Source organism: Danio aesculapii, chromosome 7 (assembly GCF_903798145.1).
Source record: "Danio aesculapii chromosome 7, fDanAes4.1, whole genome shotgun sequence".
In the NCBI taxonomy this organism is placed as follows: domain Eukaryota; kingdom Metazoa; phylum Chordata; class Actinopteri; order Cypriniformes; family Danionidae; genus Danio; species Danio aesculapii.
The window spans coordinates 486,708-514,207 of record NC_079441.1 but is presented as its reverse complement, the minus strand read 5'-3'; the positions used below and the strand labels follow the sequence as shown (position 1 = coordinate 514,207).

General features: G+C 38.9%; 1 protein-coding gene across 9 annotated transcripts in view; it reads right to left on the bottom strand.

The window, feature by feature from the left end:
• nrxn2b (neurexin 2b) overlaps positions 1-27,500 on the bottom strand; it is a 550,373-nt gene that overhangs the window by 183,394 nt on the left and 339,479 nt on the right. For all 9 annotated transcript variants that reach the window (XM_056460822.1, XM_056460831.1, XM_056460830.1 and 6 more), the window contains 4 exons: positions 24,689-24,850; positions 22,592-23,030; positions 21,176-21,559; positions 13,691-13,894 (listed from right to left, as the gene is read on the bottom strand). In XM_056460822.1, coding sequence (XP_056316797.1) covers positions 13,691-13,894; positions 21,176-21,559; positions 22,592-23,030; positions 24,689-24,850 — 1,189 coding nt within the window. The remainder of the gene's footprint in view (positions 1-13,690; positions 13,895-21,175; positions 21,560-22,591; positions 23,031-24,688; positions 24,851-27,500) is intronic.

The window sequence follows — 27,500 nt, the reverse complement described above, 5'->3', positions numbered from 1 at the left end:
TATTGTTATTGATGTACAGCATTATGGCATGTTGATCTCTGCTCTGTCCTCTTCTGATGTTGAAGTTCACCTCTACAGTTTAACAAAGTGACGTTTATTGACATTTTAAAATAATAACATCTTAAAATAATATAATAAATAAGACATGATATCTCTAATCTTATCTTATGAGGCCTGAGGATAGAGTGAAACACATCCTTACATTCATTTTCTCTACTTTGTGACTCGTGTTTGTCTACTGCTGTTATTTATGCGGAGCTTGATCTTTCCTCCCAGCAGGCACAAAACATCATAAGACGTTAATTTTAGGTTACATTTAAGTCGTGACGTCAGGTGACCAAAATTCAATATCTAGCCAGCACCTAAGGACATTTGATGTACAATAACGACGTCAAATTACGTTGATTTTAGGTTGTGTTGGAAAGTGACCAACATCCAACGTCTGATAGACGTCATAGTGATAACATCCACACAACGTCAAGGTGTAACATGATTAGACGTTGATATTTGGTTGATTTTAGGTTGGACATTGACGTCGGCCTGATGTTGGGGTTTGATGTCCACCTGATTCTCATTGCCTAACAAAATGCGATGACCCCATGATGCTGTGGTACAACATCAATATGACGTCATGTTGATGTCCTGTGCCTGCAGGGCTTGTTAAAAAGTTTGTAAAGAAAGTGACTTTATTGTCATTATTATTAGTCTCCAGTGCTATATTGTCTGAGTTGGTGTTGTATATTACACTACAAAGCCATGCCAGTATATGTTCTGTTATTCTACAGACTTAATTCTCTATAATATAAGTAGAGTTATCACCCTTTCAGTTCAACTTCATCATATTAGAAACCTAAAGCTGTCACACAATCCCCAATGTGTTTCTGAAGAGCCTCAATTCTGACCATTTCCAGAACCTTTACTTTCACTGTTCCTCAGCGGTGAACGATCTTCCACAGCCTCTAAAACATCTAAAACCATTTCTATCTGCTGAAGCTCACTCTTTTATAATAATATTAGTTTGTTTCCGTTCAGACGATTAGTTTATGCTTGTCAACTTTAATATCTGTTGTATTTTTGTCAGGTGTGTGTCCTCCTCAAGCGACTGTTGTATATAGCATTGTTTATAAACCCTTTTGCTGCTTTTTGGTGGAGGTCTGACCGTAATTTCCTCCTCTTCGCTACTTGATAATGACGACAAGTGCGCTGTCATCTTGGACCATGTTTACATGTCGTTCTGACGTTGGGCTATTTCATTAGTCTAGTGGGAAGCATGTAAAAAATCAAAAAATGGTTACGCGAGGATGGGACTATTGCCGACTTTGAACATTTGTAAAAAAATAACTGCTGGATTTTACATGGAGAACTTCTATTGTTTTATTCTATACCAATGGATCCTTTAATTGGAATGAAAAGAATGTAGTGCCCCATATATGTGAGCAGAATGAAACGAAAAGCTGCTTCAGCTTACAGCCTATAGCTGTGTAGTAACTCTGATCATTCAGCGGAGTAATATGGAGCTGTAATGCGCTCTAAACCTGCCGGGACTACTTTAGCTGTGTCTTTACCTGACAATACACCTGAGAGTGACCAGCAGCCAATCAGAATCCAGCATTAAAATATGAACACTTTTGATTTTAATGAGGAATATTCAATTTGACTGTACATTATCTAACGCAGTACAAGTGTAGTGTAAATAGACTAAACAGGTTTATTGGTTAAGCAGTCATCTTGCAGAGTTAACCGCTGTGATTTTGGATGTGGTCTGGACATTCACCTGTGTTGGGTGGGAAAGGCTTCACTGCACACCTCAGCCTTCAGGTACAGCCGCGTCTACATCTACAGCCTGACCCAAATCCACAGAGGATAATATGAACACATGTTTGCTGATCCTGGAAGCACCTCATCCTGACTGTAAGCCTAAACTGAACATAATCTGCAAATCTGTGACTCAAGTCTGATTGGTTGATTTGACTTCTGCTCCAGGATCAATAAGAACATTGATCTGGAACACACAATCAGCCAGTGTCAATGCTCTGGAGTTTGTCTCCCCCTGCTGGACGATTACAGAGTTTGTTTCTCCCATCTGGATGAGTACATCACAGTAAAACCTCTGCTGTTTGTCTCCCCCTGCTGGATGGTTTTCAGACACCATTTAACTTTCAGTGAAAGTTTGAAGTTAGTATTTTCAATTTGTTTAGGTTGTCTTTACAGCATCGATAATGCAATTTAATTAGAATATAATGAGTTAAATAGTATCTACTTAGCTATTCAGACGTAAAATGAGATGAGAGGCTGTTTAAGTGTGAGCAGGTGAGCACTGACACTCCATTAAAATACTGTGGCTCCATATTTTAAAGCATGGTGCAGAACAATGGATTTTAACATATGTATACATATTGTACATCACTCAGGCAATGAAGATCATTGTTATTTTAAAGAAAACAGATCTTAAACACTGCTATTTTATAATGGAATGACAGCTCAGCAGAATTCTTCAGACTTACTGAAGATTAAATATCCCTGTGCATATACCCCAACACACTAATGCTCCGCTGTTTATCTCCCCCTGCTGGAAGATTACAGTAGCCATTTTAAATGAGGCTGAAACTGCGGCTCTGAGGCTGAGGCGTGTCTCCATGTGTCAACCGCTACAGAATAGTGATGCAAACAGCCAAGGACCGGCTCACTCCCACCTATCAGTGCAGCACAGCAACATGACCATCAGAACAGTCCACTGCTGTGTTCAGATTATGGTGCATTTCACTATTAGTACAGTACAAACAACTGAGCATTCCAGGCCTCCGCGATACACCTGGAGAACGCAGAAGGCACTGTTTTTCTGTCAATGTACATGGTAAAGAGCTACACAAACTACATTATTTGTCTGTGTTATTGCACTGAATATTGTTACGCCTAACAATCTAAAAATACAGTTCATCCAAAACTACAAACGTCCTCATCATTTACTGACCCTCGTGTGATTCTAAACCTTTATGAGCTTATTTTTCTGTTGAACACAAATGCAAATACTTAGAAGAATGTCAGAACCTGGCAGCCATTGATTACCACAGTATTTATTTTTATATAGATGTCAATGGCAATCAATTCCTGTCAATGTTCAGCAGAGTTCCATCCCAAATGACACCCCTAAAAGATTAAACTACCAAACCATTGCTGTCATGGGTACAACCTCATTGAAGTGGCATAATCAGTCATGTAGGAGAATCTCAGCACCCAAAAGCCCCTCCCCTTCAACAGTAGCCCCTCTCCTTTACCAGTAGCTCCTCCCCTTCATTATCAGCTCCTACCCTTCATCTGAAGCTCATCCCCATTATTAGTAGCCACTCCCCCTGATCAGTAGGTCCATCCCATTAATTAATAGTCCCTCCCCCTCATCATCAGCCTCTGCCCTTCAAAATTAGCTCCTCCCCACATTAGAAGTTCCTCGCCTTAATCAGCAGCCCTTCCCCTTCAAAATCAGCTCCGCCTCCCCCTCATCAGCAGCTTCTCCCCTTCATAATCAGCCCTTGCCCTTAATTATTAGCCCCTTCCCATCATCAGAAGCTCCTCCCCCTCATAAGTAGCTCCTCTCCTTAACCAAATAGCCCCTTTTCTTCATCAGCAGCCCCTGCCCTTCATCAGCTACTCACCATCATCAACAGCCCCTGCCCTTCATCAGCTCCTCCCCCTCATAAGGAGCTCCTCCCCTAACTAAATAGCCCCTCCCCTTCATCATCAGCTCCTTCCCTTTATAAATAGCAAATCCCTCATACCAAATAGCTCCTACTATTCATCAACAGCTCCTGCCCATCATCATAAGCCCCTGCCCTTCATCAGCTCCTCCCCTAACTAAATAGCCCCTCCCCTTCATCATCAGTTCCTTCCCTTCATAAGTAGCAACTCCCTCACACCAAATAGCCCCTCCCCTTCATCATCAGCTCCTCCCCTTCATCATAAGCCCCTGCTGTTCATCATCTCCTCCCCCTCATAAGGGGCTCCTCCCCCTAACTAAATAGTCCCTCCCCCTCATCATCTGCTTCTTCCCTTATTAAGTACCTTCTCCCTTAACCAAATAGCCCCTCCCCTTCATCAACAGCTACTGGCCCTTCATCAGCTCCCACCCCCCTCATAAGGAGCTCCTCTCCCTTGGCAAATAGCCCCTACCCTTCATCGGCAGTCCCTCCCCCTCATAAGTAGCTCCTCCCCTTAACCAAATAGCCCATCTCCTTAATCAGCAGCTCCGTCCCTTCATCATCAGCCCTTGACCTTAATCATTAGCTCCTCTCCATCATTAGTAGCCCCTCATCATCATCAGAAGCTCCTCCTTCTCATAAGTATATCCTCCCCTTAACAAAATAGCCCCTCCCCTTTATAAGCAGCTCCTGCCCTTCATCAGCTCCTCACCCTAACTAAATAGCCCCTCCCCATCATCATCAGCTCTTCCGCTTTATAAGTAACTCCTCCCCCTCACCATATAGCCCCTTCCCTTCATCAGCAGCACCTCTCCTTCATAAGTAGCTCCTCCCCCTCACCATATAGCCCCTTCCCTTCATCAGCAGCTCCTCCCCTTCATAAGTAGCTCCTCCCCCTTACATATAGCCCCTTCCCTTCATCAGCAGCTCCTCTCCTTCATAAGTAGCTCCTCCCCCTCACCATATAGCCCTTCCCCTTCATCAGCAGCACCTCTCCTTCATAAGTAGCTCCTCCCCCTCACCATATAGCCCCTTCCCTTCATCAGCAGCTCCTCTCCTTCATAAGTAGCTCCTCCTCCTCACCATATTGCCCCTCCCCTTCATCAGCAGCTCCTCTCCTTCATAAGTAGCTCCTCCCCCTCACCATATAGCCCCTTCCCTTCATCAGCAGCTCCTCCCCTTCATAAGTAGCTCCTCCCCCTCACCATATAGCCCCTCCCCTTCATCAGCAGCTCCTACATGAGTGAAGCTGTGAATGAAGTGTTCAACATTACACTCTTCTGTTTATCAGTTTAATAGGTGCGCCATTCAGGTATTTTAAGTGCACTTACTCTGTTTAAATGCCACAGAATAGTGCAGAAGCATGTGATTTGGGACGCCCCTCTGCTTTTGTGTTCAACACTGGAGGTTTGGAACGAGCAGACGGTCAGTAAATGAAGACAGGACTTAGATTATTAGGTGAAGTGGATCAATGCAATCAAAGCCTCCGTCAGCTCTGGTTATTGAGGACTGACCGTGTGTGTGTGTGTGTGTGTTTAGCTCAGTGTTTCTCCATCTGTAAGTGTGTGTGTGTGTGTGTTGTAGACGTGAGCCGGTCTCGTGGCTGTTTGCTGAGGGCCGCAGACAGACACACATTGAAGGGGCTGAAGGTTGAAGACAGATGGACGGACGGACAGATGACAGACAGAGAGAGAGATGGAGGGCTGGTGTCCTGTAGGAGCCGTCCCACAATGCACTGTGTTCCCTCGTCCAACACAGCGGATACACACACCGCAAACACCTCAAAAACACACACTCTGACCGGAGAACCACAGATCACACTCGGGGACATTTGGGGGTTGGCCTTTTTAAACACTAGTACACTTAAGCTGCTTTTCCACTATGGTGCTGAACCGTTCTTTATGATGAGCCGTCCCATTCCATGCCAAACCGGGCCAGACAGCACGGATACTGTTTCATTTTCTACTGTTGTGCTGCCACAAAGCTCTTTAAAACGTTTCACAAAACACAATGTGGCTCCCTTTGTTCAACTAAATTTGACTAAAAGCTGAAACTAGTTTCTGCATGTTCATGTGTAACAGCGAAAGCAGCTGCGTGACTGAACACTGTTATGCAGCTCTCTCGTATAGGGCCGGTAAATATAGCTACAGGTCACAGCACCTGTGTGTGTTTAGAGGTCATATGTTGCGCAGCTCTGGACAAGTTTATTTTGGAGGGAAAATGACCCAAATGTAATGTGATGATTGAAAATGACTGGAGGGGAAATAAATAATATATTTCAAATATTCATAAAAGAAATGTCATTACATCTCCGTACATAACAGAACAATAATCAATGATAATGCAACAATAATAGTGCATTTATATATATATATATATATATATATATATATATATATATATATATATATATATATATATATATATATATGTGTGTAGGACAGGCCTTGTCAAAAGTGAGCAGGCACTTTCACTAATAATAAACACAGCACTTTAATTCTTTAATTTTTAACACTCAGTTAAATTACAGAGCGGTTTCATATCAAAGGTTGATCATGATATAAAATATACTACATTCTGATGGTAAAATAAAACCCTTTAAGCGATGGCTGTTATTTGTTTTCAGTATTCAAACATTAAATAACGAATGCAGCAAGTTACATAATAAACGAACATGAAACAACACACAGCACATCAGGATATAAAGCATATACAGGACTATATATTTAGCAAAATGCTGCTCTTTTATCTTTGTATTTTTATCCTTTTATTTTTGTTATTTGAATTATTTTAATTAACTAATGAGCTATAGACAAATTCTTGCTCGACGTTTTAGAAAATATTTTGCACAGCTGCCCCAGTATATATTAAAGATCACCGAGAACAAAAAACACTGAAACAAGCTACATGCCCCCATAAATGTCCAAATATATTTAACTGAATCGTATAATAGCCTAGAGCTAAATGCTGAAAATTGCTCATCTTATTCATATAAAACATTTGATATTTGATATTTTCTGAGTAAAAACAATACCGACATTTAAGAATCCATATTAACTTTATTTATTCATTCGTTCCTTTGACTTGTTTATTGGTGCATATATAGGCTATAATTTAAATCATACAACAGTACCTTGGACAGCTACAGTGCCACTCTGTAAAGCTTTTAAACAAAAGTCCAAAACATTTAAGAAAGATTAGACTTTCTCCGACATCACAACACACCGTAACCGTCCTTCAGGTGGTATAGTTTTTGGCGAGTTTTTGTGCAACCAAAATACAGCGCTGCATGTAATAAACTCACGCTCAGTCAAAGCGAAGTAAAGGTCTCAATGCCTAGGATGTGAATCAAATGAATCAAGCTCTATAGCCACGAATAAAACAATAGGCTATTTTATTATTTTAAGATGTTAGATGACGAGTTAGTAACTATATTATACATGGTTAATTATTAAAGTTAATGAAATAATAAATTTAATAAATAAAATATGTTGGTAAGAATGTGGTGGGAATGTGGTGATTCCCTTCTCTGCCAGAGACTGCTCTGTGGTTTTAAACCGCTTTTCAAGCTGTATGGTTTAGACCTGGATCTTTTTTAATGTTAAATGTAGTGTAGTTTACTGGTGGATGTCTGATGACTAGCACGCTTCCGCTGAGCCAGCTGTGGTAGCTCGGCAACAGAGCCGCGACGTCAACACACAGAATCTGTCGGCACAGTTCAGCATGGTTGTCTAACCGTGCTGAGAATTGCGTGCCAAGAACGGTTTGTAATCATGCCGTGGCGTTCCAGGCTACGTGGAGACACAACCGTAACCACACCGAAGTGTTCTTAAAGCGGTTTGGCACAATAGTGGAAAAGCAGCTGTAGTTATTATTCCTAAGAACATTAAGCCAGAACTAAGTGTTTTTGTGTTGACTTTGTAGTGTTTATAATGATGTGTGTCAGTGTACCGGGAGTAGCAGAATCAGTACCGTACAACAAAGACTACAATGTAAATAAGCTCTTTATTAACTTTATTGTTATATGCTTGATGTATTAAGCATATTCACAAGCAAATAATCTTATTTTAAAGCAAAAAACATATTATTTAGCTTGTTTTAAGGAAAGACTCACTTATTATTTCTGAAAACAAGACTATATTGCATTACTATTACTCTTGAAAATGCTTCTTGACTGCAGAATCTTTAGATAATTAGACTAGAAGACAAAGACTCTCGATGAGAAAAGCATGTTGTTGTGTAGTGTAATCTGTCAGTATGGCAAGCCGTTTTGACACTTAACCTATAGCCAGTACTAGGATCCATTTTTATGTTACTAGTGCTTATTTTATAGATACTTGTATATTTTCATCAAATACTAGTGCTTATTCATCAAATACTAGTGCTTATTCATCAAATACTAATGCTTATTCATCAAATACTAATGCTTATTCATCAAATACTAGTGCTTATTCATCAAATACTACTGCTTATTCATCAAATACTACTGCTTATTCATCAAATACTATTGCTTATTCATCAAATACTACTGCTTATTCATCAAATACTATTGCTTATTCATCAAATACTACTGCTTATTCATCAAATACTACTGCTTATTCATCAAATACAACTGCTTATTCATCAAATACTAGTGCTTATTCATCAAATACTAGTGCTTATTCATCAAATACTAATGCTTATTCATCAAATACTAATGCTTATTCATCAAATACTAGTGCTTATTCATCAAATACTACTGCTTATTCATCAAATACTACTGCTTATTCATCAAATACTATTGCTTATTCATCAAATACTACTGCTTATTCATCAAATACTATTGCTTATTCATCAAATACTACTGCTTATTCATCAAATACTACTGCTTATTCATCAAATACAACTGCTTATTCATCAAATACTAGTGCTTATTCATCAAATACTAGTGCTTATTCATCAAATACAACTGCTTATTCATCAAATACTACTGCTTATTCATCAAATACTATTGCTTATTCATCAAATACTACTGCTTATTCATCAAATACTATTGCTTATTCATCAAATACTACTGCTTATTCATCAAATACTACTGCTTATTCATCAAATACAACTGCTTATTCATCAAATACTAGTGCTTATTCATCAAATACAACTGCTTATTCATCAAATACTACTGCTTATTCATCAAATACTACTGCTTATTCATCAAATACTACTGCTTATTCATCAAATACTACTGCTTATTCATCAAATACTAGTGCTTATTCATCAAATACAACTGCTTATTCATCAAATACTAGTGCTTATTCATCAAATACTACTGCTTATTCATCAAATACTACTGCTTATTCATCAAATACTAGTGCTTATTCATCAAATACTACTGCTTATTCATCAAATACTAGTGCTTATTCATCAAATACTAGTGCTTATTCATCAAATACTAGTGCTTATTCATCAAATACTAGTGCTTATTCATCAAATACTAATGCTTATTCATCAAATACTAATGCTTATTCATCAAATACTAGTGCTTATTCATCAAATACTAGTGCTTATTCATCAAATACTACTGCTTATTCATCAAATACTAGTGCTTATTCATCAAATACTACTGCTTATTCATCAAATACTACTGCTTATTCATCAAATACTAGTGCTTATTCATCAAATACTAGTGCTTATTCATCAAATACAACTGCTTATTCATCAAATACTAGTGCTTATTCATCAAATACTAGTGCTTATTCATCAAATACTAGTGCTTATTCATCAAATACTAATGCTTATTCATCAAATACTACTGCTTATTCATCAAATACTAGTGCTTATTCATCAAATACAACTGCTTATTCATCAAATACTACTGCTTATTCATCAAATACTACTGCTTATTCATCAAATACTACTGCTTATTCATCAAATACTAGTGCTTATTCATCAAATACTACTGCTTATTCATCAAATACAACTGCTTATTCATCAAATACTACTGCTTATTCATCAAATACTAGTGCTTATTCATCAAATACTACTGCTTATTCATCAAATACTAGTGCTTATTCATCAAATACTAGTGCTTATTCATCAAATACTACTGCTTATTCATCAAATACTACTGCTTATTCATCAAATACTAGTGCTTATTCATCAAATACTACTGCTTATTCATCAAATACTAGTGCTTATTCATCAAATACTAGTGCTTATTCATCAAATACTAGTGCTTATTCATCAAATACTAGTGCTTATTCATCAAATACTACTGCTTATTCATCAAATACTAGTGCTTATTCATCAAATACTAGTGCTTATTCATCAAATACTACTGCTTATTCATCAAATACTACTGCTTATTCATCAAATACAACTGCTTATTCATCAAATACTAGTGCTTATTCATCAAATACTAGTGCTTATTCATCAAATACTAGTGCTTATTCATCAAATACTACTGCTTATTCATCAAATACTAGTGCTTATTCATCAAATACTAGTGCTTATTCATCAAATACTACTGCTTATTCATCAAATACTAGTGCTTATTCATCAAATACTAGTGCTTATTCATCAAATACTAGTGCTTATTCATCAAATACTAGTGCTTATTCATCAAATACTACTGCTTATTCATCAAATACTAGTGCTTATTCATCAAATACTAGTGCTTATTCATCAAATACTAGTGCTTATTCATCAAATACTAGTGCTTATTCATCAAATACTACTGCTTATTCATCAAATACTACTGCTTATTCATCAAATACTAGTGCTTATTCATCAAATACTAGTGCTTATTCATCAAATACAACTGCTTATTCATCAAATACTACTGCTTATTCATCAAATACTACTGCTTATTCATCAAATACTACTGCTTATTCATCAAATACTAGTGCTTATTCATCAAATACTAGTGCTTATTCATCAAATACTAGTGCTTATTCATCAAATACTAGTGCTTATTCATCAAATACTACTGCTTATTCATCAAATACTAGTGCTTATTCATCAAATACTACTGCTTATTCATCAAATACTAGTGCTTATTCATCAAATACAACTGCTTATTCATCAAATACTAGTGCTTATTCATCAAATACAACTGCTTATTCATCAAATACTAGTGCTTATTCATCAAATACTAGTGCTTATTCATCAAATACTAGTGCTTATTCATCAAATACTAGTGCTTATTCATCAAATACTAGTGCTTATTCATCAAATACTACTGCTTATTCATCAAATACTAGTGCTTATTCATCAAATACTAGTGCTTATTCATCAAATACTAGTGCTTATTCATCAAATACTACTGCTTATTCATCAAATACTAGTGCTTATTCATCAAATACTACTGCTTATTCATCAAATACTACTGCTTATTCATCAAATACTACTGCTTATTCATCAAATACTAGTGCTTATTCATCAAATACTAGTGCTTATTCATCAAATACTAGTGCTTATTCATCAAATACTACTGCTTATTCATCAAATACTAGTGCTTATTCATCAAATACTACTGCTTATTCATCAAATACTACTGCTTATTCATCAAATACTAGTGCTTATTCATCAAATACTACTGCTTATTCATCAAATACTACTGCTTATTCATCAAATACTAGTGCTTATTCATCAAATACTACTGCTTATTCATCAAATACTACTGCTTATTCATCAAATACTAGTGCTTATTCATCAAATACTAGTGCTTATTCATCAAATACTAGTGCTTATTCATCAAATACTACTGCTTATTCATCAAATACTAGTGCTTATTCATCAAATACTAGTGCTTATTCATCAAATACTAGTGCTTATTCATCAAATACTAGTGCTTATTCATCAAATACTACTGCTTATTCATCAAATACTACTGCTTATTCATCAAATACTAGTGCTTATTCATCAAATACTAGTGCTTATTCATCAAATACAACTGCTTATTCATCAAATACTACTGCTTATTCATCAAATACTACTGCTTATTCATCAAATACTACTGCTTATTCATCAAATACTAGTGCTTATTCATCAAATACTAGTGCTTATTCATCAAATACTAGTGCTTATTCATCAAATACTAGTGCTTATTCATCAAATACTACTGCTTATTCATCAAATACTACTGCTTATTCATCAAATACTAGTGCTTATTCATCAAATACTAGTGCTTATTCATCAAATACTAGTGCTTATTCATCAAATACTAGTGCTTATTCATCAAATACTAGTGCTTATTCATCAAATACTAGTGCTTATTCATCAAATACTAGTGCTTATTCATCAAATACTAGTGCTTATTCATCAAATACTAGTGCTTATTCATCAAATACTAGTGCTTATTCATCAAATACTAGTGCTTATTCATCAAATACTTGTGCTTATTCATCAAATACAACTGCTTATTCATCAAATACTAGTGCTTATTCATCAAATACAACTGCTTATTCATCAAATACAACTGCTTATTCATCAAATACAACTGCTTATTCATCAAATACTAGTGCTTATTCATCAAATACTAGTGCTTATTCATCAAATACTAGTGCTTATTCATCAAATACTAGTGCTTATTCATCAAATACTAGTGCTTATTCATCAAATACTAGTGCTTATTCATCAAATACTACTGCTTATTCATCAAATACTACGGCTTATTCATCAAATACTAGTGCTTATTCATCAAATACTAGTGCTTATTCATCAATACTAGTGCTTATTCATCAAATACTAGTGCTTATTCATCAAATACTAGTGCTTATTCATCAAATACTACTGCTTATTCATCAAATACTAGTGCTTATTCATCAAATACTACTGCTTATTCATCAAATACTAGTGCTTATTCATCAAATACTAGTGCTTATTCATCAAATACTAGTGCTTATTCATCAAATACTAGTGCTTATTCATCAAATACTAGTGCTTATTCATCAAATACTAGTGCTTATTCATCAAATACTAGTGCTTATTCATCAAATACTACTGCTTATTCATCAAATACTACTGCTTATTCATCAAATACAACTGCTTATTCATCAAATACTAGTGCTTATTCATTAGATACTAGTACTCGTTCATTAGATACTAGTACTTAAGTATTTCATACTAGTCCTTATTCATTAGACATGGTACCAATTCATTAGATACTAGTAACTATTAAATAGATACTAGTAGTTATTCATTAGTACTAGTATTTATTTATTACACTAGTATCTTTAATACTATTACTAGTAACAATTCTTATTTTACTAGTCAGTTCTGTTTTTAACTCGTCTTATGTTATGACTAGTCCAAATAGAAGAGTCGAGTTCAATTAATTATCTTACTAGTAACATTTCAAACAAGTACTAGTATTTATTAAATGTGGACTAGTATCTTTTAAATAGATACTACCTAATGAAGAAGGACTAGTATCTAATACTTAAGTACTAGTATCTAATGAATGAGTACTAGTATCTGATGATAAACTACTAGAGGTACTATTCCAGCTGGAATACATACTAGTCAAACTGAATAGTTGATATCTCAATGACAGATCCCACCGAAATCAATGAAGGATTTTTAATTTGTTACGAGGAACAACAGAAGAGTTACTAGTCAATATTAAAATAAGAACTAGTATCTATTTAATAAGTACTAGTATCTCATGAAAAAGAACCAGTGCCTAATGAGTAAGCGCTGGTATATTTTTATAAAGCCCTAGTATCTAAAGAATAGGCACTAGTGTCTAGTGAATAAGCACTAGTAACATGAAAATAGATACTAGTTCTGGTTATAGATTAAATGTCAAATGGCTTGCCGTACTGTCAGACATGTCTCTGCTTCTTGATTTCAGGCTTTTCTAGAGGCAGCCTCTGATTGTGAATAGAGTGATGGAGTGCTGTGTGTCTCTGTGGCCCTCTGCTGGTGTGTGGAGGAACTGAACACAGGGAACACAGAGGCGCTGCAGGAGAGAACACACACACACACACACACACACACACACACACACACACGTGTACCGAGGTTGACGGTAAGCTTGACGCGTCCTCCGTCCAGCTCCAAACGCAGTGTGTCTGCAGACTCTTTGGATGTGGTGGCCATGAGGAGGCCGTAGGCCCGCTGGGACATGAAGCGTAGAGACACGTCCTCCGCCTCCGTGTGCAGGGTGCTGGGCAGGAGGATCTTCAGGTACATGCTGCCGTCATAGCTCAACACCGTCGCCTCTGTGCACACACACACACACACAAACACACACACACACATCATAAACAATAACACTTATTAGCAATAATCCAAACACATCTCGATTTGAAGATGACAGTCGGAGCTGTGGTTCAGTGCAGACCAACAGCATCCGTCACTGAGTAGCCTGTTCATAATGTTAAAGAGCTTTATTGAGTATTCATCAGATCATAAGTGGTGACACGGTGGCGCAGTAATCAGCACTGTGGCCTCACAGCACTCAGGTTGCTGGTTCGAGTCCCGGCTGGGTCAGTTGGTGTTTCTGTGTGGAGTTTGCATGTTCTCCCCATGTTGGTGTGGGTTTCCTCCGGGTGCTCCGGTTTCCCCCACAGTCCAAACACATGCGCTATAGGGGAACTGATCAACTAAATAGGCCGCAGTGTATGAGTGAGTGTGTGTGTGTGTGTGAGTGTGTGTGTGTGTGTGTGTGTGTGTGTGTGTGTGTGTGTGTGTGTGTGTGTGTGTGTTTGGGTGTTTCCCAGTACTGGGTTGCAGCTGGAAGGGTAAATGCTGGAACAGTTGGTTCCGCTGTGTCGACCCCAGATTAATAAAGAAACTAAGCTGAAGGGAAATGAATGAATTAGACCGCTGTGAGTGCAGTGGCTGGTGTTTAAATGTTCTTGCGTTTGGTGTAGACTGATAAATCTCTTGTCGCTTGAATCCTGTCATGATGTCAAGACAGAGAGGAACTGATCATATAAAACATGCATTATCCAAAGGTTTTGAGGCTTAATCTCATGTTCACAGTTTTCTCCAGCTGCTTACACACATAATCGTTTCTCGTCACACGATTTCTGAAAGATCTCACTCAAATGAAAAACTGCACCTCAAATCTCCTCTCTACCTACTACTAGAATTCTACCTACTGTAAAACTCTAAACTCTAACAGGAAGCCCCTTGCTTTCATTTTCCAAACACAACCAATCAAAACGCAACACTTATTCACATGGTCACACACACACACACACACACACACACACACACACACACACACACACACACACACACACACACACACACACACACACACACACACACACACACAAACACACACACACACACACACACACACACAAACACACACACACACACAAACACACACACACACACACTCCTCTAATGTGGAAACACTCATTTCTTTACTGATCACTAACTAATCACTGCTTTTGTCTAGTACAGGCCAGAGGTGATGGGACACCGGGCTGTTCTGGTCCAAAACAAACAGGGTTTTCACCCATCCACAAGTTGTAGTTTTGTACCTGCCCCATTTCTCCTTTTCTAAATCCTAAAAGAATAGAGGAATTCTCCTGAGCCTAGCGCTGTAGAGTGTATGATGACCAACCCTCTGCCCACATGACGCCTTCATAGGCAGTGGACGCTCCCCCCCGAGACTACCTTCATACACAGTTGTGTTTTTACTGTATTTTAAATGATTTTCTTTTGCTTTACATATTTTCTTTTACATGTTTACATATTGTTTATGTTTGTTATACTGTAAACAATAATAATGTTTGGCCTGATAAGTGTTTTCAGTTTCTTCATGTCATTGGTGTTTAGTGTACCTGCTCCTCCTCTCAGCAGATTACTGTCAACACTGTACTGAACTGCAGATATCAGCCTGAAGAGCAGAGCTTTAGATTTAGAACAGCAGTGTTTACATGGCATCTCCAAAACTCTTATCTTATGAAAGAAGTGTTTGCCATTTGATGCAGATGCTTCATTCTGACGTGTGTTTACGGCATTTTGAATGCAGTGTTACATTCTGAAGCAGACGTGAGGCTTTTTGCACTTAGTGTGTGCAGTTTTGAGAATTGTGTGTAGAGTTTAGAGATAGAGACATTGTCTTGAAAATGTGTGTAAGCAGCTGGAAAACACTGCAAGCATAACATAATGAAAAGCACATTAAAGACGTCACACATGAAATAAAACGTTCACAAAGATGTATCTGTCGTATTAAAACACTATTCACAGCGCTGCATATGAGCTGCACTACTATTCAGCTTCACAAAATAAAATAGATTAAACACAACAGGACTGCTGAGAGATCATACTATATACATGTTACTGCACCGCTAATACAAAGCCTAAGATTATGAAGGAGAGTGTGAATCCTGCTCTCTATCTATCTATCTATCTATCTATCTATCTATCTATCTATCTATCTATCTATCTATCTATCTATCTATCTATCTATCTATCTATCTATCTATCTATCTATCTATCTATCTATCTATCTATCTATCTATCTATCTATCTATCTATCTAATCTCATGAGCTCAATAGCAGAGAGCAGGCAGTGTATGGGCTGTTGAACACACACTAAAGCTCATGTGTTGTGTTCACACTGTTAGAGGAATCTGTCTAATGCGTTTTCACACCTCTGAAGTGTTGAATCTGGACGAGCTCAAACACTTCACACCCTGTTAACTCCTGCACTGAGTGTTTTCTGCTTGTGATCAGGGACATTACAAAATTATGTGCATTAGAATTTAATATTAATTTAAAGTAAATGTAGATAAAAAATGACCAAATCTGTGTTTTTAATCAATATTAATGATTAAGATTCATTGATTCATTCATTCATTTTCTTTTCAGCTTAGTCCCTTTAATAATCAGGGGTCGCCACAGCGGAATGAACCGCCAACTTATCCAGCATATGTTTTACAAAGCGGATGCCTTTCCAGCTGCAACCCATCACCAGGAAACACCCATACACTCCCATTCACATACATACACTACGGCCAGTTTAGTTGATCAGTTCCCCTATAGCACATGTGTTTGGACTGTGGGGAAACCGGAGCACCCAGAGGAAACCAAGACCAACACAGGGAGAACATGCAAACTCCACACAGAAACACTAACTGACCCAGCCGGAACTCAAACCAGCAACCTTCTTACTGTGAGATGATCGTGCTGCCCACTGCGCCACTGTGGTGCCCCCTTTATTCATTTATTTATTATAAATAAATCTATAAAATAATTATTTTAATAATGTGTCTATGTGTTTGGTCGAGTTTCAACTGTTAGAGAATCTGAACTCTGACGGCTCAAACTAATCTAAATATTGAGAAAATTGCCTTTAAATTGCCACTGTGTATGAAATGTGCTATATTAATAAACTTGCCTTGCGATGTCCATTATTGCCAATATCTTGCAGTGATTAATATAACAGATTTTTATTGTATGCCAAATATTTGACTATTACTTAAAGATTACGTTCTGTGATTAGTACTTGATTAGTATCATCATCTTAATATTAATATGCATTGCTAAAAACTTAATTTGGACAATTTCAAAGTGCTTTACATAAAGAGGAATAAAAGAGTCAAGAATAAGAAAATAAAAACATATAATAACAGTGATTAATAACAGATAAAACAGATTAAAATATGTTAAACAGGCTATAAACGAGTGAAAATAAAATAAAAGAAAGACATAATAGTGCAATTTGTCGTACGTAGCGATGCAATGTTTTGTTTTTCTCCAATATACAGTTGAAGTCAGAATTATTAGCCCCCTGAATGATTCCCCCTCCTGTTTATTTTTTCTCCCAATTTCTGTTTAACGTAGAGCAGATTTCTCCAACACATTTCTGCGTAGAGTAATGAAGTTTGCCCTGCATGCTCGCAGTTTTTAAAGAAACTTTTTGGTGTGTTAATCTTGTCAATACTATTGTTCTAAAAGGTAATGATTCGCACTCATCAAGTAATTGCTTCATACTGTTTTTATTATTACACTCTTTGGGTGACACAACAACACAAACGTTTCGGCACAATGCCTTCATCAACACATCTCTAATCATAATAGTGTTAATAACTCATCTCTAATAACTGATTTATTTTCTCTTTGTCATGATGACAGTAAATAATATTAGACTAGATATTCTTCAAGACACTTCTATTCAGCTTAAAGAGACATTTAAAGGCTTCACTAGGGTAATTAGGGTAACTAGGCAGGTTAGTGTAATTAGGCAAGTTATTGTATAATGATGGTTTGTTCTGTAGACTATCGATCAAAATATAGCTTAAAGGGGCTAATAATATTGACCTTAAAATGGTGTTTAAAATATTAAAAACTGCTTTTATTCTAGCAGAAATAAAACTAATAAGACTTTCTCCAGAAGAACAAATATTATCAGACATACTGTCAACATTTCCTGAATCTGTTCAACATCATCTGGGAAATATTTAAGAAAGACACAAAAAAAAAAAAAAAAAAAAAAAAAATCAAAGGGGGGCGAATAATTCTGACCAACTGTATATACACTGTGATATGAAGATAATTTCAGCAGATGGCTCAGATAGTTCTATTTGGAAAGAATTGATCATCTTATATTGATTGGGATGATTCTGTAGAACAGATAGACTGCATATATAAATGAGCATTATCACACACATATATCAGCACTGGTGGGATGCATGCGTTGGCGTGCCTTAGCGTCCCACCAGTGCTGATATACAGCCTTATTGCACTGCTACTCGTGTGATATTGCATTTATACAACAGTTCAACGGCCCAATTGTGTATATATAAAAAGAAAATCAAACACAGAGAGTCTCAAAACCCTTTTGTATGAGGAACTACTTTCTTCCACCATTCATTCACATCTGCAGCTGATCTCAGAACAGCAGAAACCGCTGCTCATTCACCAACATCACTGTAGAGCTAGTGTATGAATGATTCTCTAGTGTAATGTCTAAAGTGATGATAAAACTGCTGATTTTGCTCACATGTTAAGATTATAAGGCTGAACAGCATGAAATGCCATCAGTCTACAGTGATTTCTCCTTACAGTGTTACAGTCTACAGTATTTCTCTGTTGCAATCGGGATATCACAATAATTAATCCAGAAAAAAGCAGCGCAATCACTACCAGACTGCTGTAGTGTTCGTGATAAGGAGGGAGTGTTCAGGGGTGAGGTCTCTGAATAATACTATTGAGAACCGGGATAGGAAAGTAACTGCATTAAAATAGGCACTGTCCTTTTAAATAAACTGCATAGCTGCAATCTATACAAAAGAGAGAGATCGACTTAGAATATCACTCACCAGTTTAATAATGATTTGATCAGCTGTAGTTAGAAATCACGCAGTTTTATCCTCTTAGCAAGCGCTTATTATGCGGTCCTGGCGCCATCTTGTGGATAGAGAACATCAACCGTCTTTGGCTAAAGGACGTCAAAGCGCTGTCTCTCAGAAATGATAAATATTTTGAAATAGCCACTATAAATAAACTGCATAATTATAATCTAAACATCTTCATCCTCTGCTTAAAAAGCCTCAAAAGTACATGATGTTGTCCAACAGCTGCAATATTTGTCAAACAGTGGTGAGTCTATTGATCTGCTGTCACTCTATGTGGGCGGAGTAATACACAAGGGTGAGGAGGCTGTAGGAGTGCTGTTATTGCAGAATACCACACGGCTATCAGCCAATCAGATCATACAGAACTGTTGTATGAATATGTATATATGGTTTCTGAAGAGTCTAACTGTGTTCAGCAATGAAATAATCAGATATAAATAATCAAGACTGCAGTCTTCAGTGGATAACAACCTCACACTCCTAATGTGATGAGTGCAAATCAGACCTTAAACAAAGCCAACAAGCAAATGACAGAAGTGTTGAGATTAAACTGATGTGTAATACCACATGTGAACAGCTGATGGCAGTGTCGCGCTGTTCTTCATCACATTCACACATCCAGCAACACACTCACACACTCACGCACACACACACACTCACACACAGTAAATAAATAAAGCAGCTTTTACCTCTCACACAACATCTGGCTGTTAAACAGATGAAAATAAATATGTTTAATAAAATAAAGCGGCTCCTCTTATAGTGCTTCTGCCGTCACTGAATGAAACGCCTGCTGGAGCTCTGACACACACACACACAAACGCACGCACGCACGCACGCACGCACGCACGCACACACACACACAGACACACACACACACACACACACACACACACACACACACACACACACACACACACACACACACTACAACACACATGCACATACTCACTGTATACTGGCCTCATTGTGTGTGTGTGTGTGTGTGTGTGTGTGTGTGTGTGTGTGTGTGCTTCTGTGTTTTCCATTGTGTGTTTTTATGTGTGCGTTTGTTTGTGTGTGTGTCTGTATGTATGTGTGTGTGTGTGTGTGTGTGTGTGTGTGCGTTTGTGCTTCTGTGTTTTCCATTGTGTGTTTTTATGTGTGCGTTTGTTTGTGTGTGTGTGTGTGTGTGTGTGTGTGTGTGTGTGTGTGTGTTTCTGCGTTTTCCATTGTGTATTATGTATGTGTGTGTTGTACGTGTATTCTGCTGTGTGTAACTGAGCATATGTGTGAGCATACGATTATGTTTTGAGTGTTTTCCACCATGTGTGTGTTGTTTATGTTTTCCACCATGTGTGATTGTGCATGTGTGTGTGTGTGTGAGTGTGTGTGTGTGTGTGTGTGAGTGTGAGCATATGTGTGTATGTTTTGAGTGTTTTCCACTGTGTGTGTTATGTGTATATGTATGTACATAACACATAGCAGCTTCATCTCCAGCTGGTGTGTGACTCTGTGTGTGTGTGTGTGTGTGTGTGTGTATCCTCCACAGATGGTTGTGTCCTCATGAATCAGGCTGAGACAGTGAGCTGCGCTGCGGACACTGAGCAGCACATGAAGCCTCTCTCTGTGTGTGTGTGTGTGTGTGTGTGTGTGTGTGTGTGTGTGAGAGAGATAAAAGCGTCACGGATGGGCTAAACCTGTGCTAAATATAGCCACACGCCACAGAACACCGAGTTTCAGCTGTCTCCGGGTTAAAGCTAAACACCACATCAAACCATTCTTGTTTTGAGAAAAAAGCAACCCAGTACTGGGAAACACCCATACACACTCATTCTCACACACACACACACACACTCATTCACACACACACACACACACACACACACACACACACACACACACACACACACACACACACACACACACACACACACACACACACACACACACTACAGCCAATTTAGTTGATCAATTCCCCTATAGCACATGTGTTTGGACTGTGGGGGAAGCCAGAGCACCCGGAGGAAACCCACACCAACACGGGGAGAACATGCAAACTCCACACAGAAACACCAACTGACCCAGCCAGGACTCAAACCAGTGACCTTCTTGCTGTGAGGCCACAGTGCGACACCATAGTGCTAAGCCTGAACTTAACTTAGTTCCGTCAGTCAGTGTGTGTGTGTTTCTGCTCACCGATCTCGCAGTTGCTGCCCATGTACCCAGTGCCGGTGCAGTCGCAGATGTAGCGGTTCCAGCCCTCTTTACACTGTCCTCCATTAGCACAGGGGGCGCTGCTACACCTCTTCTGGAGCTCGCGGGTGCAGAAGCTGCTGACGCCCGGAGCGCTCTGAATCTCCGCCAGTCGCCGCACGTCTCGGCTCTTCCCATCAATGAAGAGGTCGCGGACGCAACCCACATAACCGTAGTTGAGCAGCGCCGTCCACACCTCGGGTGGGAGCACCAGGCCCTGCCGCATCTCCGGGAGTCCACCCAGATACATGTCACTGTCCAGATCCAGGATTTCACTGCCTTCATTGGTGCTGAAGGGCATGGAGCGGCTGTTCACAGAGATCGAGCCTGCACAACACACAACAACAACACTTTATACAGCTGAAGAATTATTAACTGATGCAGAAAAGCTAGTCCATGCTTTTATGACCACTAGATTAGATTACTGTAATGCTCTGTTCGCTGGTTGCCCAGCATCCTCTATTAATAAACTTAAGTCAATGCAATATACAGCAGCCAGAGTTCTTACCAGGTCTAGAAAATTTGATCACATCACCCCAATTTTATCCTCCTTACACTGGCTGCCTGTTAAGTTTCGTATTGAATTTAAAATATTGCTTCTTACATATAAAGCTTTAAATAATCTAGCTCCTGTTTATCTAACCAATCTTCTGTCTCGCTACAATCCAACTCGCTCTTTAAGATCTCAAAACTCAGGGCTTCTGGTAGTACCTAGAATAGCAAAGTCGAGTAAAGGAGGTCGAGCCTTCTCATTTATAGCTCCTAAACTCTGGAATAGCCTTCCTGATAACGTCCGAGGCTCAGACACACTCTCCCAATTCAAAACTAGATTAAAGACCTATCTGTTCAGTAAAGCATACACACACTGCAGCACATAACGGTATGATGCATGAGTGTACTCTACACAGGTGAACGGGCTTGAAAACCACCTGTAGGACACACTTCTTCTGTCTTTATACACCAGGCACCATGTTTGTTTATAGAGCATCTCTTTTCCTTTATAGCACTTCATCTTCACATTGACATTTAAGATCTCTTCAGATGCACTATGAACAGCAGCTATGCTAATTATTGTCTTGTTCTCTATTTCCACCTGGCGATACTAATCCTGAGGCCTCTAGAGATTCTGCAGCACCATTGATGGGATCCAAGACCTGTGAAGAGATGATGCCAACCATCGAGGACAACACACACATTAATCCACAAACACTCTTCATTAAACATGTACACATAGATATCACCTATATACTGTATAGCAGTGTCCTCCTGATGTTTTAATCTTCCATGTTTATAGCTGAACTACAGGTGATGGGTTCGAATCCCCTGAGTACAGTGCTGGGCGTGCAGTGTTTCCCTCACCTCTCCTTCCTTCCCTCTGGAAGTCCACATGACACCATTCCCCATCGTTGACCTTCTTGTTGCTAGCCTTGATTTTGATGCTGCCGGAGCCCATGTCCATCAGCAGGTACAGGAACCCGTCCAGCAGCTCCATGGCGAAGTAGTCACTCTTGGTCTCCCGGCCAGGCCGGGTCTCCTTGCTGCCCTGTGGTCGGCCGTGGCTGAAGAGCAGTAGTCCGCTGGGCTCACTTGTGCGGAAGTCGAAGGAGATGGAGCTGGTCTTCTTGGTGTCCCAGCGCGGCAGGGAAATAAAGGAGTCCGCCGTTTCGAAAGTCACAGGGTCCAGGGCTGCCACGTCCTCACAGCGGAACACCAGCTCCCCATGCAGACTGATCTTCGGGTCTCTCTCGATGGCCAGGCGAGACAGCTCCAGCTTGAAGTCATTGTTCTTGTAGACCACCTGCAGGACACACCAGCAACACTTACCACAGACGCTTTAATAAAGTCTGCTTTACTAACGTATAAGGGAACCGGAAGCTGCTGAGACCTTTATGTCAGAATGTTGATGTACATCCAACTGAAACGGAATATTGAGTAGGAGGCGGGACTTTCTTTTGCGCATCATGACCTCATAGCAAACTAACACTAAGAGAAATTAAATATTGAGTAGGGGCGGGGCTTTCTATTGGTAAACCAATGGTAAGATGGAAGTGGTAAAGCATATTCTATCTTCCAATTTTAATTGAATATTGAGTAGGGGGCGGGGCTTTATATTGGTAAACAAATGCCAAGATGGAAGTGGCTAACAATATTGTGGCTTTCAACTAAAATTTAATAGGGGGCGGGGCTTTCTATTTGCGCAACACTACCTGATAGCAAACTAAAGGTAAGAGGGGCGTGGCTAAGAATATTGTGGCTTCCATTTTTAATGGAATATTGAGTAGGGGTGGGGCTTTCTAACGATAAACTAATAGTAAGAGGGACATCGTTTAGAATATCATGGCTTCCAACTAAAACAGAATATTGAGTAGGGGTGGAGCTTTATAAAATTAATCTGCAATAATATTGTATTGGTTAACAATATTGTGGCTTGGAACTGAAATGGAATATTGAGTAGGGGGCGGGGTTTTCTTTTTTGTGCATGGTTTCCTCATAGCAAACTAAGGTTAAAGGGGTGTGGTTGAGAATATTGTGGCTTCCAACTAAAACAGAATATTGAGTAGGGGTGGGGTTTTCTTTTTTGGGCCTCATTACCTCATAGCAAACTAAAGGTAAAAGGGTGTGGTTAAGAATATTAGGGCTTCCAACTAAAACAGAATATTGATTGGGGGCAGGGTTTTCTTTTTTGGGCCTCATTACCTCATAGCAAACTAAAGGTAAAGGGGTGTGGTTAAGAATATTGTGGCTACCATCTGAAACTAAATATTGAGTAGCGGCGGGGATTTCTAATGGTAATCTAACAGTAAAAGGGGCGTGGTTAAGGATATTGTGGGTTCCAACTACAACAGAATATTGAGTAGGGGGCGGGGCATTCATTTTTGTGCATCATTCCCTGATAGCAAACTAAACTAAAGGTAAAAGGGTGTGGTTAAGAATATTGTGGCTTCCAACTAAAACAGAATATTGAGTAGGGGGCGGGGTTTTCTTTTTTGGGCCTCATTACCTCATAGCAAACTAAAGGTAAAGGGGTGTGGTTAAGAATATTGTGGCTACCATCTGAAACTGAATATTGAGTAGCGGCGGGGATTTCTAATGGTAATCTAACAGTAAAAGGGGCGTGGTTAAGGATATTGTGGTTTCCAACTACAACAGAATATTGAGTAGGGGATGGAGTTTTCTTTCTGGACATCATTACCTCGTTGCAAATGAATGGTAAGAGGGGTGTGGCTAAAATATTGTGTTTGAAACGTCAAACTGATGTCATCAGAGAAGAAATGCTACTCCAAATGCAGATGCTCAGACTGAAGATTAGCAAAACAAACATCTGTATGCATGGGTTAACTGTTCACCTAAAGAACAACAATGTGCTCAAAACAGACATTGCGAACGGTGTACACTTGGTTCCCTCTCTGGCGGGGTTCTGCACAGAAACAGCACTGCTGATCTGCAGAGACTCACATCCTTCAAGCAGCCCATGAAGTTGTTGCTGACCGGTGATCCAGGCAGATCGGCTGTGTTCGGGCTCCCTCCGATATAGAAGAAATCATCAGAGCCCAGCATGGTGTAATCCTCCTGTGTGTAGCCTGTGGTGGTCAGAATACCATCCACTGAGATAGTGACCTGCGGGAGAGAAACAGAGAGAGCGAGACGGAGAGAGAGAAAGAGAGAGAGAGATTCCCCCAGAGGAACAGAGAGAGGAGAGAGAGACACTGGATTAAAGAGTCATTGTGGTTCTGCTGGTTCTGCTGGACTGTTTTTACTGTGAACAGACACTCCTGTACTGCAGCTGAACACCAGACTCTCCTCCAGTCACTGACAGCAGATTATAATACACAGCTCAGACATCCAATCAAACACTCTCTGCTTAATCTTTTAAATAATAGCAATGATTTTTACATCTACATTTAGCAAACGCTTTTGTCTAAAGCGACTTACAAATGAGAAAATCTATAAATAAAAACAACAGTTATATTCTTTACAATATTTAGTTCAGAAATTTAAGAATATATTTTTTAATATATTTACATATATTTACATATATTCTTATTCAGGTTTTTAATTCAGATTTTCTTGTCTGATTTTAATGAAAGTTTTTGCAATTTTACTTTTATTAACATTTTTAATATTTTCCGTTTTTCATTTCTGTTAATGTTTTAGTACTTTTATATTTATTATCTCAGTTAATTGTACTTTTATATTTAGTGTTATCTTATGATTTTAAATGAAGTTTATTAATAAACTAATGTCGAGAGGATCACGTGATTATGAATGCTTGTGGCTCGTCCTGCATTATCCTATTCATGATTCACCAATCAGACGATTCCTAAGCCACTATAAACACCCCCAGCTCCATATCACAGCCATCTTCATTTTGAAGAATCCCCCCTTCCACCCCTACTCCTCCTCCTTTCCTAGATGGGTGGCACTGTGGCCCAGTGGTTAGCACTGTTGCCTCACAGCAAGAACATCACTGGTTCTAGTCCTTACCAAGCGAGCTGATGTTTCTGTGAGGAGTTTACACATTTTCCTTGTGCTCACATGGGTTTCCCCCGGGTTCCCCAGTTTCCTCCCATCGTCCAAAAACAGGTGACTTAAGTTAACTGGCTAATCCAAATCAGCACCATAGACATGCTCCTAGTCAGTAGTTATCTCTAAAGAGCAATCACTATCTGTTCATTAGCTACAACAGCAGGGGAGTTCTCCAGATCTACCTGAGCTCAAACTCCCATCACGCTCTGCAAATGGGAGGGAGCCCCAGACTCGAGGATCTTCTGAGCTCAGGACTCTCTCCTGGTACAGCATGCCAAACAAGCTTTATAATCAATCATCAGCTCAGTGTGAACTCTTGAATTAGTGATTTTAGTTTCAGTAATTTAGGAGTTTTTTCTAATATCTTCCTAAGTAAATAAGTGCAGGATTTATGTGAATTTTAAGAGTAACATGAAACTTTTATTTAATGCAGATCCAGTCAGACTTCAGTTTGGTAAATAAAGCAAGTCTCTCATAATATATGTACTAAAAACAGAAAACAGTACATAAATCAGGCAAGCATGTGCATATGTATATTCCAATATATGTATTATTTCAATAACATTCCTGAAATTATTATAAAAACTGAATAAATATATTTGATTTACACACATTTAGATAACTAAATAAATACACTCAATGATAGATAAATACCTGTGGATGTTGGCCTAGTAAAGATTAACAAACACGTGTGTTTACTTGACTTGCTTTTAACTGCTCGGCCAGGATCATTGAGATGTAGAATAATAATGATGTTTTGCCCTTTCTGACTGAACGTGTCCAATTAAACACGGCGCTGATAAAGCCGACGACTCTATCTGGCAAATTATTATTTTATTCAGTGACAATCAAACACGGAGGCGGAATGAGTTTCAGTCACCTCCGCACAACAAAACCTCATTAAACACACACACACACACACACACACACACACACACACACACACACACACACTCAGCTGTGTTTCTAACGCTTCAGAAGGAGGATCCTCTGCGTGTACAGGAGTGTTTCTCACAGCGTTATTGGTACACACAACTCATTTTTATGTCTGTTGCTGGCCTGAGGTCAGTCTGTACGCTGGAGCGTTTCTCAGGGCTTCTTCTCAAGAAAAATAACATCTTCATCAGCAGATTCATCCTTTATTGAATAATAAAGCGGCATTTCTGGCTCCCGAAGCACGGCGTGGGAAGACTGTACTTTACTGTGAGTGTGTTCGGGGTGTGTGATCCACTGTACTGTAGAGATCCTCAGATAGGAACAGCTCATGATTATTCAGTGTTTACTTATGCTAATTAGACAGTGCTCTGGAATACTGGAATCTGATTGGTCAGTCATGACATTCTGAGGTGTGTTACTTGCTGATAATCACAGATTATTAATTATTAACTAATCTAATATGATAAACTCATCTGGAGACCACCTTATGAATACAGTGCTGTCCTAAAACTCCTCACCATTAATCACATCACACAACGCGTCTCAATGTGTCACATGACTCCTGCTGCAGAGCTTCTGATTGGACAAAATCTCTAAATGTCGTTTTGTTCAGTAAACACTGATCAGATGTGTATCCTGTGTGTGTGTGTGAGTGTATATGCAGTCCCTGGCTGGTGTGTGTATGTGTGTGTGTGTGGTTGCGGCGTTTCTGGCCTGGACTCCAGTGATATTACAGTAAATAAATGATGACGGTGAGAGTCGAGCAGCTGTCAGACACACACACACACACACTAAGTCCAGCACT